This window comes from Schistocerca cancellata, chromosome 6 (assembly GCF_023864275.1).
Source record: "Schistocerca cancellata isolate TAMUIC-IGC-003103 chromosome 6, iqSchCanc2.1, whole genome shotgun sequence".
Classification (NCBI taxonomy): Eukaryota; Metazoa; Arthropoda; class Insecta; order Orthoptera; family Acrididae; genus Schistocerca; species Schistocerca cancellata.
In genome coordinates, this window is record NC_064631.1 from 578932287 (window position 1) to 578949556 (window position 17270).

Below are 17270 nucleotides of genomic sequence, written 5' to 3' on the forward strand. Positions count from 1 at the left end.
CAACAAGGAGACGAGGGCTTTAGGAGAATTTCATCATTTGTACAGTGACTTGAGAAAAGATGAAGGTAAATGAGGATAAATTTTGGAATTATTTCAGAATGAGTACAGAGACATTTGATTATATAGTGTTGTCTGTTTCAAATATATTACAGAAGCAAAACACAAATTTCAGAATGGCTATTACCCATGAAGAGAAAGTTATGATCACCATCAGGTAAGTACACAATATTAAGTTTACAGCAGTCATTTTATTATGAAAAATTTACAAATTGTGATGGATTCAAACTTTCGTTTAATAAATGTTGACGTAGTTGACAATGAGAAGTAAAATACATCACAGTTCACTCAATTAAGTATCAAAGTTTTCGGAATCTTGGTGGCTTGAAATATCAATGTCATCAGGTTGAATTTCAGAAATGACTGTTTCATTTTGCGGATTTCCAGCAATTACGATTTCAACTGGATTTTCAGGTGCGTAGGGTGACATCAACGAATGTGCAGTGGAAGTGGTTGATTCTTCCAATTCTTCCAAAAGAACCTGCTGAATTTTTATCCTGACTCTCAACTGAGCCGCTGATGATAGTTTTCGCATTGCTGGCAGCAAACTCACTACAAAATGATAGCTGTCATCTTGCGTTTCTGATTTCGACATTTGTTGCTCAATTAGCTTCAGCTTTTGCTTCTCTATATTTAGCAACTCAGAGTTTGTCGATTTCTTGGATCTCTTGTTTTGGTTTGTGTGTAGGGTGGGTGAAGGAGGAGGCATCGATACGCTACCCTCTGAACTTACAGACAGTCTTGAAGAACTGGCTTGGTTGGTTTCATCAGGTGAAACACTCTCTCTCTCTGTAAGAGCTGGTGAAAATGGTACGCCCTCGTGTGCGTCGTCGTGTTGCGATGCTGTTCTTTTACTGTGATGAACATTAGTCTTCGTCTTCGGTGGGGTCATTATGTCAGTCAGGAAGGTCATTAGCTCGTACCACGGCCAATTGGATTGGAAAGGCAGCATGCCACCTTCGTCTCCTGAACATTCAGCACGAGTTTTTTTGAGTTCAGAACGGAAAGTGTCACGTAGGTTCTTCCATTCATTCTTCAGTACCTCGCCTGAAAATATAGACGTGAAAATATGCGTAAATAATTAAGACTGTATACTTAATACATTTTTTGTCCTTAGCACATTAACTGCAAATCCTACGGAGATCCTACACATCCTTCAATTACGCTCATTTCATTCTTTTTCGGATATTTGTCGGTTGGGATGTCTTTCCAAGCACTGTCACAGTCGTTTCGGATGGGTCTAACTACAGTCGCACAATGTGTGCATGAAACGTGCGCCGCAATATGTGAAATTCTGAGCCCTGTACACCTGCCTTCTCCTACTATACCACTGCTTCATACCGCTGGAAAACACATATATGCCAACTGGAATTTTCCGAATTGTGTGGGGGCCATTGGTGGTAAGCATGTTCAGTTTAAATGTCCCCCTCATTCTGGGACAATGTATTACAATTACAAAAAATATTTTGTGCTTGCTTTACTAGCCGTAGCCGATGCTAATTGCAGATTAATAGCAGTTGAAATTGGAGGCTATGGTAAGCAATCAGATGGTGGCACATTTAGAGCAAGTAACTTGTACAATAATATTTTGAACGAAACTGAAAACTGGCCTTCACCGAAAGAACTACCAGGTACTTCAGTAAAAGCCCCATTAGTGTTGGTTGGAGATGAAGCCTTTCCACTACTGGAAAACTTAATGCACCCTTTCCCTGGACTGTCACTGACTGAGACTGTCACTGACTGACGAAGAGAGGTTATTTAACAGGAAGCTATCGAGGGCTAGAACGATGGGGGAACGCACTTTCGGAATTATGGCCAGCAAATGGCGTCTTCTCCGAAAGGAAATTGAAACTTCTGTAGAACATGCAGACAAAAAAAAAATGGTTCAAATGGCTCTGAGCACTATGCGACTTAACTTCTGAGGTCATCAGTCGCCTAGAACTTAGAACTAATTAAACCTAACTAACCTAAGGTCGTCACATACATCCATGCCCGAGGCAGGATTTGAACCTGCGACCGTAGCGGTCGCTCGGTTCCAGACTGTAGCGCCTAGAACCGCACGACCATTCTGGCCGGCCAACATGCAGACATTATTATTCAGTGCATCTGCGTCTTGCAGAATATAATAATCGATAAAGATGGGGCTGACATTTCCTTTCAATTGTCTATTGACCAGGACATAACAGAACACAGTGCTTTAGCAGCATGCTTCCAAAATGACAGAGCAAACAGTAGTGCTTCAAGAAGAGCGAGGAGTGTCAGAGAGGCCTTCAAAAACTATGTCAACAGTCATTAATGCAAATATATTTCATGTCGAAATTATCAAATACTGTAACTATTGTGAACGTCATTTCATTACCAAAATATTGTAATAGTATCTATACACAATTAAAATTAGAAAATAAACGAAGTTGTTTGTGTTACTTGTTTCTTGGAGTCTTGTAGCTATTTATTTTACTTTTTTGTACTTACTGTCTGTTCCACAATCTTCAGCTATTTCATTCCATGCTTGACGAACAAAATCCCTATTGCGGTAATATTTATTTTTCTGGTCCCACAACACGGGGCGTTCACGCACATTGTTAATTAGTCTTTCGACGTCCATCGAAAGCAAGCAATTACTCCAGACGCAAGCACAAACAAGCAATCGCTCCAAACACTCGCGCGAAACGCAAACTCGGTTGCGACTACAGCGGAGTCATCGCATCGCACCGCATCACATCGCTCGGCCCAGCCTGCAGTCTAAACGGTCACCGCTGTGTTGCCACCATTAAACCAAGCCTGCCCATTGTCACGCGATTTCAGCGCTTCATCGCTCCGCTCGGCTCGGCATCGCATCGCATCGCATCGCGGCCAGTGTAAATTTAGCCTAAGACGTCATGAATTTAACTTTCACCCAATCAGCATCGCGACCAGCGGGTTGTGAGACGCAAGTCGGGGAAAGACGCTGCTCATACACCTCAGGTCTACTCATGCGCATCACCCTGCTGGCTACTGCTCAGTTTTTTCGTGAAGTACTGTCGGTTTTGTGCAGTTAATACGGAGGACGCAACGGGTGATGCCGATTGGTTTGTTCTGGATGTAAGCAGAGCCATCTACAGGTGGCTTTGACAGATTGCTGCGATAGAAGCAGGTCTTTGGGAGCAAACAGGTGTACAAGTTTGAATGCAGGAAGTGTTTTTAAATGTTTATTGGATGCAGTGCAGTACGGCGTTGAACAGTGAAAATCGTCAAGGATTCGAAGTGATAACTTGCCGGTACTGTTCATCAGAAGTGTTACTAGTATTAACCTCTAACATTAATGTTTTACTCAGAGTAGTTAAATCAGCAGGAAATGTTACATCCGCTTGTGGAATCGGATTTTATATTATAACATTAGTAGAAGAAAGCGATTGTTCCCCTTTTTTGTTGTTTTTGAGTTTGCCCTATCGAGAAAAGAAGCATTATGTGTGTGGGTGGTGTCTCTTTGTGAGATAGCCCTTTACCCAGAAGACATTTATTTATGTCAGGATGCGGGTGTTTACATATTAACATAGCGTTTTGTTTACTCTCTTCACATCAGTTTTTAGTAGGACCATGCCAGAATTGATTCACTCATGCGTAGATGAATAGTTATAATATTTTTGTTGCAAATTGATTTCCCAAAATCGTGCTTAGAAACACCACTAGCGAAATGCTAAATTTCGCTTACTATCATGATATCGTGGGCGAAGGATATCATAGAATTTCAGACTGTCTTCTGATTTTTTTAGTTATTTAGGCTGATAAAGATACGGTACAATAGAAAAAAGTGTGCGATCTGCACGATACTATATGCTCCGTGTAGCTAAATTAACATGTACAATAAGAATGTAGAATTACATAAAATTTTGGTATTGGTAAATGTTAGTAAGCTATACAAAAGACAAGTGAGTCGTACCAATTGTTCCGTGATTACTGAACGTATAGGATGATTAGTGTACCCATGAAAACAAACAATGTACTTTTAAGAATTTAAAGGTTTGCATCGCAGATGACACTGTTTGGGTCAGCCAGCATTAGTCCTAGACCTAATAGACATTCTGGGAATTTACTCGGTGATAGTTGGAAAATGCATACTATTGATTCATATTCGGTTCTGTGTTTAGCGGGCGACGCCACATTTCTTCAGATTCTTTATTAAACTTTTGGTACATGCAATATACGCAGGCGGTATGGGCCTACTTAGTTTATTAATTACCATTAATATGAAGTAGTTGGGTAGACGTTTCAGTGGACCCCCTTGCATTTTGTTTTCTGCATTTACATTGCCACTTTAGTATTTATTATGAAAAGCGCTTTTAGTGTGACGAAGTACACTTAAATAAGATGCAAAAGCAAACATTAGGCTATGCTATATGTCGCTCCATGACCACAACCAAGATTTCAAGACATGTCGATCATTATACTCGAGCCAATAGTTGAGTGTATTGGGCTTTTGTAAGAATTTCTATCGCAAATAAAGTAGGTTTGCTAACAAGCAACTATCCATCATTTTAACAGCATTATCGGCACACTTATGGTGTATCTGGAAAATTACTTCCGTGTAGAGGTGGCTATTAGTTTTTTCTGATCTGTTTTGTGATAAAACTAGAGCTGCACGGAGTATGGTGTTATACTCATTGATGGCTCACAGTGTGTTCACTTTTTATTCTTGTGACTGCTCTAATTGGCACCCTCTGAATTATATGAATGTCTTCTTCTTTTCCTTCATTACACCCTCTGTAAGTCTACAGGTAAACCTATCATGGATTGTTTCTTCCTCTTCTCCACTCAGTACCCATTCATACTTTTCCTTCCTTTCGCCTTCTCTTTTCATATCATTGGTCTTTGTCACACTGGTCAGTGTTTACTTGGTTCTCCAGCTTTCCATCCCATCCACCTTGATCCTCATCTGCTACCAGTACTTCCAGTATTCAGCAACATGCTTTGTTCGTGTCTTTTTGCTTGACCTATCTGTTGTCTTCCATACTCGTGGCAGTTCTGTCTATATTCACCCTGAGCAAATTTCAAGGCAAATTTAGCCCCCTTAAGTCTTTCTCCTGATATGGCTGTCATGGTCTAGTACAGTTCTTCCCTAGGTCCTCATCCATTTTTCACAACCTTGTTGTAGGTCCCAGTGTGGTTATTCACTGTTGTGTCTTCCTAGTGTTATCGTTTCAGGTGTGCATGTAGTACCGAAGTCATCATTGTTGCCTTGTAGTCCCTGAGCTTTGTATCTGTAGATATATTCTTTTTATTGCATACTTCTCTGGCCATACACACATCTGTCGTCATCTTCAACATCTCTGTTATTCCCTCATTGCCTTTGTTTCTTCCTGTTATATATTCTTCTAGATATTTAAATTATCCATTTGTTGCAAGCTACCTTCTGGTGTTTCCAGTTTCCTGTAGTAGGCCTATTTAGTTTGTTGAGTTGTTTCTTTGCTTCTTCTTCCATCTCAGTTACTGTCCACAAAGCCCGGGCAGTCCACTTGGACTCTATTGTTCAAAATCAGATTACTAATTTAGTTGAAATTACAATATTTAAAAACCTAGGATTTATCTGTATTTAACATGAAATTGACAGCTATCATATGCAGACATTAGTACTGTTGTATGGAACTTTTGCCTCTGGTTGCTAGGGCATTCCAGCTTGATGCAGCTCAGAGAGTCTACTTACAAAAATGAAAAAGCAGGGAAAAGTTTTGGACTGATACACCAACTGGAAGGCATAGGACAAGGTTTCTGCAGTGAATTAAGAACTAGTCATGTAGTCCCCAATAACCCTCTATCAGGTATTCACACTCCATTGCCTCTGATGTTCAACTTGCCTCAGCAGCTGCAGATGATCAGTGATCCAATAATGCATATTTATTACATTCAGCTATATGTGAGTTGCAAAGTTAACATATTTGGTAAGACAGAAATCTTATGTCCAGATGTTATGTCTGAACTGAGCAACAGAATTCCATACCTCATCTGTAATGCTGCTGGTTATCTGCTGGTGAAGCAGCATGATACGGATAGAAGCTGTATGCCCACAAAATCCAAACAGTGTTGGGCTGTCTTATACCAGAGGCAATTGTTACTTCTCTGGACCTAACATATGGATTATGAGCAAAAGGTGCCAGAGGATCTATTTTGTTAACTCTTCTTAATTCAGGCCTGCTCCTTACCCTCATGTGGTGTTCCAGTGCCGTTTCAGTATATTACATTAATACTTGTTCCATAGGTCATGAATACGACATTTCATAATGATGTGGAATGTGCCAGTATGAAAGAGGTAAGTTCTAAATGTTGTAATTACTCTGAAACTAATAACCGGATTTTGAAAAGTGAAATGTTAAATTTGTCTCATTTCTAACTATGAATTACAGTAGTTCCATATATATGGGAAATGATCAAAGATTTTTGTGGTAGTATAATTCACCCTTTTCTGCACCAAAGAATAGCGAAGATCATCCTTTGTTTTAATATCGTAGCTATGTACTCCACTATTATTTTTGGATTGGGATGGTTTATTAATAACAAATTTCATAAATGAATATATGTGTTGTGAAGGTACTGTGAATATCCCAAGTCTCTTAAATAAATATCTGCAAGATGATCGTGGGTGAGCTTGTTGGGCACAATCTGTCCAGATACCTATGTGAATACAACTTGTCTGTTCTCTTGGTGTTTTTGCATTCTTCATTAAGAAGTGGCATATGTAGTTTTCTCTTGGTTTGTAAAAGAAATTTGTTTTCAAATGAACCAGTGCCTGACACACGTGAACAACAGACAGAATGAAAGCTAAATTTCCACTGTCCTCTTGTATGCTGGTATTGGGACAGTTCAGCACTGTTTCCTCCATATTCCGTCTGAAGTATTTCCTTGTTTGAAAGTGAAATCACAAACTTCCACATAGGACATCAATGTTTTCATACCTGAAAGAAGTAAGTCCTAAGTTATAAATGTTGTAATTACTCTAAAACTAATAACCAAATTTTGAAGAGTGAAATGTCATTAAATTTGTCTCATTTCTAATTATAACAACAGCAGAAATTGCTGTGGTTCCATTTGGAAATGCAAAGTTGATATCAATATCTCTGTAAGTAATATAGCTATAGAGAGGGACTATACATAATTTAGTGAAGGCTTTCTCACAGTTCATGTGGGTCAAAACAGAACCAAGACATCCTAAGTGGTTCTGAGAATGTGTGAGGTGGACAGCTTAACTTACTGACCCTGCAAGTCTGCATGTAATCTTTCATTTTCTGTCTTATTCATAGTGATTGAGTAATCGACTAACAGGGTATGCCTACATTAAGATGGAGGAGCTGATCCAGACAGGTAATATGGAATATAGTGCCCAAATCATATTTAATACAGTAGAAAGAGGGATGATTTTTACAAAAGTGAAACGCCAACAGTAAAATTTTGGTAAACAGATTTACCTTTACCTTGCAGTGTTAAACTGTTTTGTGTAAGGGATTAATGGTATTGTTAAGGAATTTTAATATTCAGATAGGCATTTCTCAATACAACTATTAAATAGATTAATTGCTGTTTTTAATTTGCAGGTGACGTTGATAAGATATTAAAATGACATCTGAAGGTAAATCCGAGCCACAAACAGCAACGTTAACAACAGATGCCGTCCCTATTCCATCGGCAGAAGTTCCAAATGCACACACAGAAATGGCGCCTGTACAGAATGAGTTGGGAGAGAATGACTCGCGTGAGTCTGAAGAATATGAAGAAACACAAGAGGAGCGTGTACCTAGAAGTGATGAACAAGAAATTGAAAGTGTAAAACTGATAGACGATGTTGAAGTGGGTAGTCCACAGGAATTACCACAAAAAGCAAAGGAATCTGTGGAAACTCCGATGACTAATAATGTGACTGAAAAAAGGAAAAAAACTACAAGTGATAAAAGAATACGGAAGCATGACAATTCACCAACACCAGGACAAGGTATGGAATACCTCTTAATGTTCTTTAGAGTAAAATGCTATTGTATGTTGTCCATGTAGTTGTTATTGTCATTGATGAATATTCATATCTGGATTAATGAAGTGAAGGGTTTCCCTAGAAGCATTTGTATGCGACACTGGGGTTCCTGAGTTGTGGAATGGTGAGCACCACCAGTCCTGTGTCACCATAATGTCTGGGAATGCTTCAGCGAACTCTTTGTGGCCTATTGGTGGAACGTTGTGTTTCACAGGGATCGGGGATCTTGGTGTAACTGCCTGGATCACGAGGACAGTAGAAACCTCTCTAAAACATTAATCAATCTTAAGATATGTTTCATGCTGATGAGATGTATGGGCATTGATGTGGAACAGTCGTTAGCGGTTGATGTTGGGGACCTGCCATATCTTAGTTCTATAAGGCTTACACAGGCAAGCGGGGCTCAGTCTGAACGGATTCTTATTTGCCGATCTGCACGTGGGACTGAGATGGACACCTGGACTCCCAGCATCCCAGCATTATGGGTGTACCATCTGAGAGTACTCACACCCGCACATCCAAATGAATGAGAGGCCTGTCCTCTTGATAATCAAATTACATTTAGTAATGGGGCTCAAGGAGGTGTGAATCAGAACGTGTTTCTAGTGATAAAGTTGAAGGAGGGGATGTTTGAAAAAGTGTCTATTAAGCGCTTATGAAATGGTTCCTTATTGGTCGAGACTAACAGGGCAGAGCAGCTGTAACTTCTTAGGAAGTTAGAGAAATTGGGTGACTGTGACATAATTGAGTTTCGTGGCACCCTCAGTTCAAGCAAGGGTGTGATCGCTTGCTGTGATATTATGGACATGGAAATTTCAGAACTCAGAAGGGCTTAATGGATGTGGAGCAAAGGGTACGAAAGAATAATGAAGACCATCATCTTCATTGTGACATTCAGTACTATAACACTGCCTTAACGCTTTATGGCAGGATTCCTCCTACTTAGGGATAGGCCTGACATACCTAACACTATGCATTGCTACAAATGCTAGTGTTTTGGTACTACAGTGCCGAGTTGTGAGTGTGAAGCGACCTATGGGAAGTGTGGAAAGGCAGCCCATAAATCTGGGACTTATTGCCCTTCTCCGGCAATAGGCATTAACTGCTCTGGGATGCGTCCAGTCTGGATGTGTGATCAATAGTATTATGTCCACGGTACAGTGTCTTGTACTGTATTCCGTGTTTGTGGATGACTTCTCCATCTCCTGTACACCCTCCAGTCTTGCTAATGCTACTCTACAATTACATTTGATGATCAGGTGATTGGAGGAATGATCTAACACCACAAGTTTTAAATTCTCATTGGAGAAAATGGTTTGTGTGGATTTTGATCACTCCTGCTCTCGTTTTAATGCACCCATTTAAAAAGTGGGGATACTATTCCCACTTTTAAGGAAAATGTGAAGTATCTGAGTCTCACTTATGATGATAAGCTAATGTGGCTGGCACACCTTAAGGAACTAAAACTGAGATTCTCAAGGCTTTAAACATCCTTAAATGCATCAGTCATAGGTCCTGGGGAGCTGACAGGGCACGTTTGCTCCAACTTCAAAACTTTGTGCAACCCAGCTGGAATACGGTTGCAAGTGTGGCCTCCATACTTTAAAATTCTGGATGCAGTTCATCAAGAGGGCATTAGGCTGTCAACAGGGGCTTACCACACAAGTCCAGTTGCTAGCCTGTGTGCAGAGGCTGGTGAGCCATAGCTGTCTTCTCCCCATGGCATGCCAAGCTAATAGGCCTTTGTCCTTTCTAAAATTGCTTGCAGCGATCTCCATTGAACAGTTACCATTGGACCAACTGTTCCATCACTGTCCACAAGCAGAGAGGGATCTGTGTGAGGTAGAGCCTTGAGTTACTACAGGTGGTCCAAAGTCACGGGTGGCATACGACACTCCCCTGGCTATTATAGAGGCCCAGGTTACTTTTCGGATTGACTCTTGCACCAAGAATTGTACACCAGACTATATTTCAACATAAAATTTAATGAGATTTTACATCGCCACCCGGATTTGATTCCCGTTTAAACAGACTAGTTAAAGCAGGGGGATTTTATCCACTGTTCTGTTGTGTTCTCTACATGGTCCTCAGGATAGTGCCTCTAGAGCAGTTTTCATTTTATTACGTGGAATTGTTTACTATCCTGTGGGCACTGAAGCAGAGATAGCGTCATGGTGAGAAATTCCCCTGCTCAGATTCCCTCAGGACCCTTCTTGTTGTTGGTCAGATGTACCCAGCAGATAGGTTTGTGCAAGAGATGCCAGACATGCTTCTTCTCTTGCAAAGGCAGGACAAGGATGTAATTTTCTGCTGGGTCCCAAGGCACATAGGGACCCAGGGAAATGAACTTGATGATGCAGCTGCCAAGGAGGGTTGTTCCATTCACCTCCGGCTTGCTGTTCAGGCCCCCTGCGGGCCTGGCAGTTAGAATAGGCCCAAGGTATTCCTGCCTGCCGTAAGAGGCGACCAAAAGTGTCTCACACCTTTCAGTCCTTATGTGATGGTCCCTTGCAAGGTTTGACCTCCATTTTTCAAAATTTTCCTGAAGAGCGAGCCAATTGGGGAGGGGTGTCTTAAATGGTGGATCATGTCGATTGTGCATTGAGATCTTCAGCCCAATTTCTTGTCGTGGCATTGCAGTCCCGTTCATCCTCCATCTCTTAAGTGAGGACACCTTCCTGGGTGCGATTTCCTCCACCCACTATGCAGTGTCGTTTTCTGCGCCGACGATGACATGGAATACTTGCACCTCATATCCAGCACGGTAGCCAGCCTGTTGTGGTGGGGTCTCCATGTACCCTGTAGGTTGTAGCCCCCTGACTATACAGGGATCGTTCTGCTGATGTCTGCACCATTATTTCCCCGTGTATGCCAAGGAGTAGATGCCCGTCACCCTAGGGCATCAGGACTCCCGGCAATGGCCATCCTGCCAGGTGGCCTTTCCTGCGGCTGGGTGGCGCCCGTGGGGTCAGAGTGGATGACATCAGGGCAGATGACTCGTGATGAAGCATACCACATCATCACTTGCTGGTGATCAAATACCTGCAGTCTCTAAACGTTCCAAGTCTCAGTACATTGCAAGGAAGTATGATCCTAAATCGTTCCCCTCCCTGGCCACACCATGGGAGGAACGCCAGGCTAAGGATGGCAGCAAACCTTATTCGCCCAGGTACGTCGTATGTACGAGAGCTAATATGGACTCATTTGTCTCGATGAAGCCTCAGTTTTTTTTTAAAGAGCATTTAGAGGACAATTTTGGGAAGGTGGAGGGCTTGTCCAGAAAGTGGTCAGGGTCAGTCTTATAAAAACGGCATCCTCTGCCCAGTCACGGGTATTACTCACTTGTGACAAGCTGGGGGATGTTTCTGTTATCATCATGCCTCATAAGAGCTTAAATATGGTCCAGGGTATTATGTTCCACAGGGACCTTCTTTTGCAGTCTCACGCCGAGCTACACGCCAACTTAGAGTGATGAGGAGTTCATTTCGTCCGGCGCATCCATTGGGGTCCAAGGGATAATCAGGTTGCTACCGGTGCCTTCATCTTGGTCTTCGAGGGGGACACACTACCCGAGAAGGTCGAGGTGATGGTCTACCGCTGTGATATCAAGCCATATATCCCTCCCCCAATGTGGTGCTTGAAGTGCTGGAAGTTCGGCCATATGTCTTCCCACTGTACTTCTAGCATCACATGTCGATTGTGGACGTCCATCCCGTCCCAGTACTCCCATGTGCTGCGCCTCCAATCTGTGTCCACTGCAGAGAGCATCATTCCCCTTGCTCACCAGACTGCAGGATTTTACAGCGAGAAAGGAAAATCATGGAGTACAAGACTGTGGACCGACAGACCTACACTGAGGCCAGGAGGAAAATTGAGTGCGTACATCCTGTGGCTATGACTTCCTCTTATGCTGCTGCTACAAGAACAGTTGTAACCCCATCAGTTCCGCTAGTTGCAGTCGGCTCTCATAGAGTTGAAAGACTACAGCTGCCCCCTTGATGGTGGAGGGCATTTCCCTCCCTGATGCTCCCGCAACACCTACCAAGGGAGCACCCCCCCCCCCCCCCCCCCTCAACCATTGGGGACACCAGTCCCTACTTCTCAGCCGGAGAAGCGTAAGTTTTCTTCGGCTCCTCTCGCTAGGAAGGGGTCCTTTGGGTCGCTCCCTTGTCAGGTTTCTGCTAGTGGGAAAGATGACACCCACCAGTGGCTGAAATGCCCAAAAGCAGCTGGTCGTGGGGCTTCGCAATCATCCTCAGTCCCGGAGACTGAGTCAGTGAAGCCCTTCCAGGCAGAGAAACCCAAGGATCAGTGAGAGAAATCCAGAAAGAAGACCCCCAAAACCAAGGGAATTGCAGTGGCACCCACACCACTGCTGCCTACAAGCTCTGAGGATGAGGTGAATATTCTGGCATCTGCTGGGGACGTAGATCTTGCCAGACCCTCAGACAAAATGGATATAACCTGTTCAGGAAATAAGTCGGTGGCAGCAGGTGACCCTGAGGCATAGACTGCCTCATTAAGTGTTTCAAGCCTTCCCAGACTCGTGATCATGTCATCCTCCAGTGGAATTGCAGCGGTTTTCTCCACCACGTGGCTGAGCTATGGCAACTGTTAAGCTTTACATCTGCTTTCTGCATTGCCCTCATGGAAACCTGGTTCCCAGCAATGCGGACCCTGTTGGTTGTAGCCTCCTGACCCCACAGGGATTGCCAAGGTGTAGATGCCCATCCCCCTGGGGACATTGGGACTCCCGGTAATGGACATCCTGCCAGGTGGCCTTTGCTGCAGCTAGGTGGCACCCGTGGGGAGGGCCTATGGTCGGAGTGGGTGGCATCAGGGTGGTTGACACGTGATGGAGTGTAGTACATCATCTCTTGCTGGTGGTCAAACACCAGCAGCCTCTAACCATTCATGGGCTCAATTCAATGTGCAGAAGTACAGCCCCAAGTCGTTCCCCTCCGTGGCCACACCATGTGAGGAACGTCAGGCTAAGGATGGTTGTGGCTCTTATTCGCCCTGGTACCTTGTATGTTCGAGAGCTGATGGGGAATCTTTCATGGCGATGAAGCCTGAGTATTTTGTTGAGAATTTAGAGGACAAGTTTGGGGAGGTCGAGGGCTTGTCCAAAATGAGATCTAGGTCAGTCTTGATCAAAACAGTATCCTGTGCCCAGTTATTGGTGTTCCTCGATTACAACAAGCTGGGGGATGCTTCTGTAACCATCCTGCCCCATAAGAGCTTAAATATGGTCCAGGGTGTCATGTTTCAGCGGGACCTTCTTTTGCAGTCTGACGATAAGCTGTGCACCAATTTAGAATAACGAGGTGCACATTTCGTTCGGTATGTCCACTGGCATCCGAGGGATAATCATGTTGCCACCAGTGCCTTCATTTTGGCCTTTGAGGGTGATACATTACCTTAGAAGGTCAAGGTGACATTCTACTGCTGTGATGAAAACCCTATATCCCTCCCCAATGCGGTGCTTTAAATGTTGGAAGTTCGGCCATATGTCTTCCCGCTGTACTTCCAGCATCACATGTCTTGATTGAGGGCACTCATCACATCCCAATACTCCATGTCCCTCGCCTCCCATCTGTGTTGGCTGCGGAGAGCACCATTTGCCTTTCTCACCTGACTGCAGGGTTCTCCAGAAAGAAAGGAAAATCATGGAGTACAAGACCCTGGACCAACTGACCCACACTAAGGCTAAGAGGAAATTTGAATGCCTACATCCTGTACACATGACATCGTCTTATGCTGCCGCCACAACAGTTCTAGCCCCATCAGCTCTGCCAACACCAGTCACTTCTCAGGTCCCCCTTGATGGTGGTGGTGGGGGGGGCACTTCACTCCCTGTTGCTCCTGCACAACCTATTTCAGGAGCAACCCCCATCCCCCCAACCATCAGGGATGTCTGTCCCCATATCTAAGCCGTACAACTTCTTCGGCTGCTCTCGATAGGTAGAGGTCCCTTGGGTCACTCCCTTCCCAGGTTTCTGCTAGTGGGAAAGATGACACCCGCCAGTGGCTGAAGAGAGCCCAAAAGCAGCTGGTTGCAGGGCCTCACTCTCATCCTGAGCCCCTGAGACTGAATCAGTGAGTCCTCCCAGCGAGAGAAATCCAGAAAGGTCCCCAAGAACAAGGGAATTGCGTGGCACCCACACCACCGCTACCTCCAAGCTCTGTGTCTGCGGATGAGGTGAAGATTCTACCATCCGCTGAGGACCTAGCTCTTGCTGGACCCTCAGACAAAATGGATATAGACTGCTCTGGCAAAAACTCTATGGCAGCAGGCGACCCTGAGGTGTAAACTGCCTCATTGAATGTTCCATGCCTTCCCAGTCTCACGATGATGTCATCCTCCAGTGGAATTGCGGTGGTTTTTTCCACCGCCTGGCTGAGCTACGGCAACTGTTAAGCTTTACACCTGCTTTCTGCATTGCCCTCCAGGAAACTTGTACCTGGCAATGCGGACCCCTGCCCTTCGCAGCTATAAGGAATACTGCAGGAACAGTAGCAACTGTAATAGTGTGTCAGGTGGAGTTTGCGTTTGTCCTAAACTCAGTCTGTAGTGAAACTGTGCCCCCTTCAAACCCCTCTTGAAGCTGTCTGTCAGGATACAGACGACGCAGGAAATAACTGTCTGTAATGTATATCTTCCCCCTGGTGGTGCAGTACCCCTGAATGTATTAGCTGCACCGATTGATAAACTCCCTAAACCTTTCCTACTTTTGGGAGATTTTAACACCCATAACCCCTTGTGTGGTGACACCGTGCTTACTGGCCGATCAGAAATGTCAGCAATTCAACCTCTGCCTCTTAAATACTGGGGCTGCCACACATTTCATTGTGGCTCAAGGTAGTTACTCAGCCATTGATTTATCAATTTGCAGCCCAGGACTTTCCCATCTATCCACTGGAGAGTGGTAGTGACCACTTCCCCATCATCCTGTCACTGCCCCAGTGTCAAGACCACGGATGCCTGCCCAGAACATCTCTCATCTGCCTACAGGCAACATCTCCTCATCACCTTCAACCGGATTTGGTGCAATGGCATATTTCCATCGCAATGGTGGGAGGGCACCATGATTCCAATGCTCAAACCCGGTAAAAACCCACTTGATGTGTATAACTTATTGCCCTATTAGCCCCACCAACGTTCTTTTTAAGCTGCTGTCCCTATTTATCTCCAACTGAGCTTTCTTTGTTGCAGTGATACTTGGTTTTACATGTTGTTGTTCATACGTAACTAAGGAAATAAACACAGTAGACTTTGAAATGTCAAACCATTCTTGTTAATATCTGCCTGCAAAAAAAACTCTTCTGCAGACAACTTAGAAAGGGAGATGTCTATGTACCAAGAAATTCCAAGCTGAGCATTATATTTTGAGCATAAACTCCAAACATTTTTATAGGCAGCATTCAAAACCAAATAATAAAGGTTTCCGAATTCTTTTCATTTGTGTCCACCCCTCAGGGTCTCAGCATTCGTTTGCTGAGTATGGGCTTGTTGACCCCAGGGTCCTGAACTGGGGACTGGTAAGTGCCGCCAGCCCTCTGTCACTGTAAGCTCAGGGCATGCTTCAGCGACCATCGTGCGGCACAGCGGTGGAATATTGTGTTACAGAGAACGGGGGGCTTGGCTTCACCACCTGGTCTGCGAGGAAGGTACACACCCCTATAAAAAAAATACTCAACCTCAAGGTGTGCTACGTGCTAATGAGATGAATGGCAGTTGAGGTAAAACAGTCTCCTGCTGCCCTCCTGTTGTATAAGGCTTGCTCAGGCATGCAGGACTCTGCCTGGGTCGACGGATGTTTCGCTGGTGTCTCATGGGATCCCTAGGAAATGGTCTCATCAAATTACTACTACTGACAGGACAGGTGTACCGTCAGGTGGCGCCTAGACATATTCATCAAAGAGAGCTTGGTTGGTCAGTTCTCCCAGAAAGAAGTCATGGAATCGTGCCATAACACTTTCACTGTAAACAAGCGAACAGGGGGAACCCTTGAGAAGGTCTCCCCATTTTATATTCACTAGGTATTGCTGGGTCCCTAAAAGTGTCAAACGGCTTCAAAATGGAACACTTCTAGTTGAAACTGCTAATTTAAACCAAATATCTAAGCTTCTGGGATGTAAGAGAATGAGTTGCATAACACCCTTAACTTTAGTAAGGGTGTGGTTACATGCTCTGATACGATGGAGGTGCATCCCGCAGAGTTACATGAAGTGTGCTCCCTGCCGCCATTGGATAAGCAACTGCCAGCAGCAAGTCTTATACTCCTACCTTACGTATTTGTTACATAGTTTAATTCTTAATTTCTTTGCATGTTTTTGGGTACTTGCATTGTTTAATTCATAAATTTCGGGCGTATTATAGTATTCGAGAGTTGTAGCAGCGCGTTAGTGTTTACTTCGTAGATTCTTACTTAAATTGTGTGCGAGTTTCGTATAGGAGGTGTAATTTCGAGTTTTAGTTACTGTAATCGTAAATTCAGGCAGATTGTAGCGCAGTCGTTAGGCGTTTGTACAGGTTAGTTCATACATTCTTTGCGTGTTTCCCTTGCGTTATCTAGGCACGGACTCGTGTTTCAGTAACTGTTGTTCAACATCGATTAGAATGGACAGGGACTGTGATTGCTGTGTTCGGATGAGGGCTGAGTTGGCATCCCTTCGCCCACAGCTGCAAGCGGCGCTGACTTCGGTCGCGCAGCTTGAGGCTGTTGCCAATGGGCACCACTGTGGGGAGCCGGACTTCGGTATCACTGGGATGTCAACCTCGTCCCGTCTGTCCCCAGATCGGTCTGCCACTGTGGTTGCCCCAGTTGCCGCCCGCAGTGGGGCTGAGCCCTCTCCTGTGGTTGATTGGGAGGACGTTCCAAGGCGTGGCAGGCAGCGAAAGACGTCCCCGGAGGCTGATCAGAAAGCCTCCCCGGTGTGTCTGACAAACAGGTTTCAGGTACTGTCTCTGGCTGAGCCAGGTGCAGCTGCCTGCCCTGTTTCAGAGGATGATTCTCAGCCTTCAAGGTCTGGGCAATCGCAGAGGGTGGGCTTATTGGTAGTTGGGAGCTCCGATGTTACACGCGTAATGGGGCCCCTTAGGGATATGGCGGATGAGGAGGGGAAGAAATCCAGTGTGCACTCCGTGTGCATTCCGGGTGGAGTCATTCCTGATGTGGAAAGGGTCCTTCCAGGGTGCAGCCAGCTGGAGGTGGTG

At 44.4% G+C, this 17270-nt stretch overlaps 2 protein-coding genes across 3 annotated transcripts in view; one reads left to right on the forward strand and one right to left on the reverse strand.

Annotated features, from left to right (window-relative positions):
- Positions 1-349: 349 nt before the first annotated feature.
- On the reverse strand, positions 350-2662 carry LOC126088439 (transcription factor Adf-1-like). The gene is made up of 2 exons (XM_049906582.1): positions 2530-2662; positions 350-1104 (listed from the first exon to the last, which is right to left on the reverse strand). The coding sequence occupies exons 1-2, from the start codon at positions 2660-2662 to the stop codon at positions 350-352; spliced, it is 888 nt and encodes a 295-aa protein (XP_049762539.1).
- Positions 2663-3015: 353 nt separating this feature from the next.
- Positions 3016-17270, forward strand: part of LOC126191414 (protein immune deficiency) — a 59576-nt gene continuing 45321 nt past the window's right edge. The window contains exons 1-2 of one of the 2 annotated variants that reach the window (XM_049932284.1): positions 3016-3314; positions 7620-8014. In XM_049932284.1, the coding sequence (XP_049788241.1) occupies positions 7642-8014 (373 nt within the window). In that variant the 5' untranslated portion in view covers positions 3016-3314; positions 7620-7641. The remainder of the gene's footprint in view (positions 3315-7619; positions 8015-17270) is intronic. The other variant, XM_049932283.1, reaches the window with a different exon arrangement.

Bases quoted from the DNA above. Each gene is read 5' to 3' on its own strand.
- LOC126088439 (XM_049906582.1), bottom strand. From the start codon at position 2,662: ATGGACGTCGAAAGACTAATTAACAATGTGCGTGAACGCCCCGTGTTG. The intron at 1,105-2,529 runs GTAAGTACAAAA...CTATATTTTCAG, and splicing joins TGAAGATTGTGGAACAGACA to GCGAGGTACTGAAGAATGAA.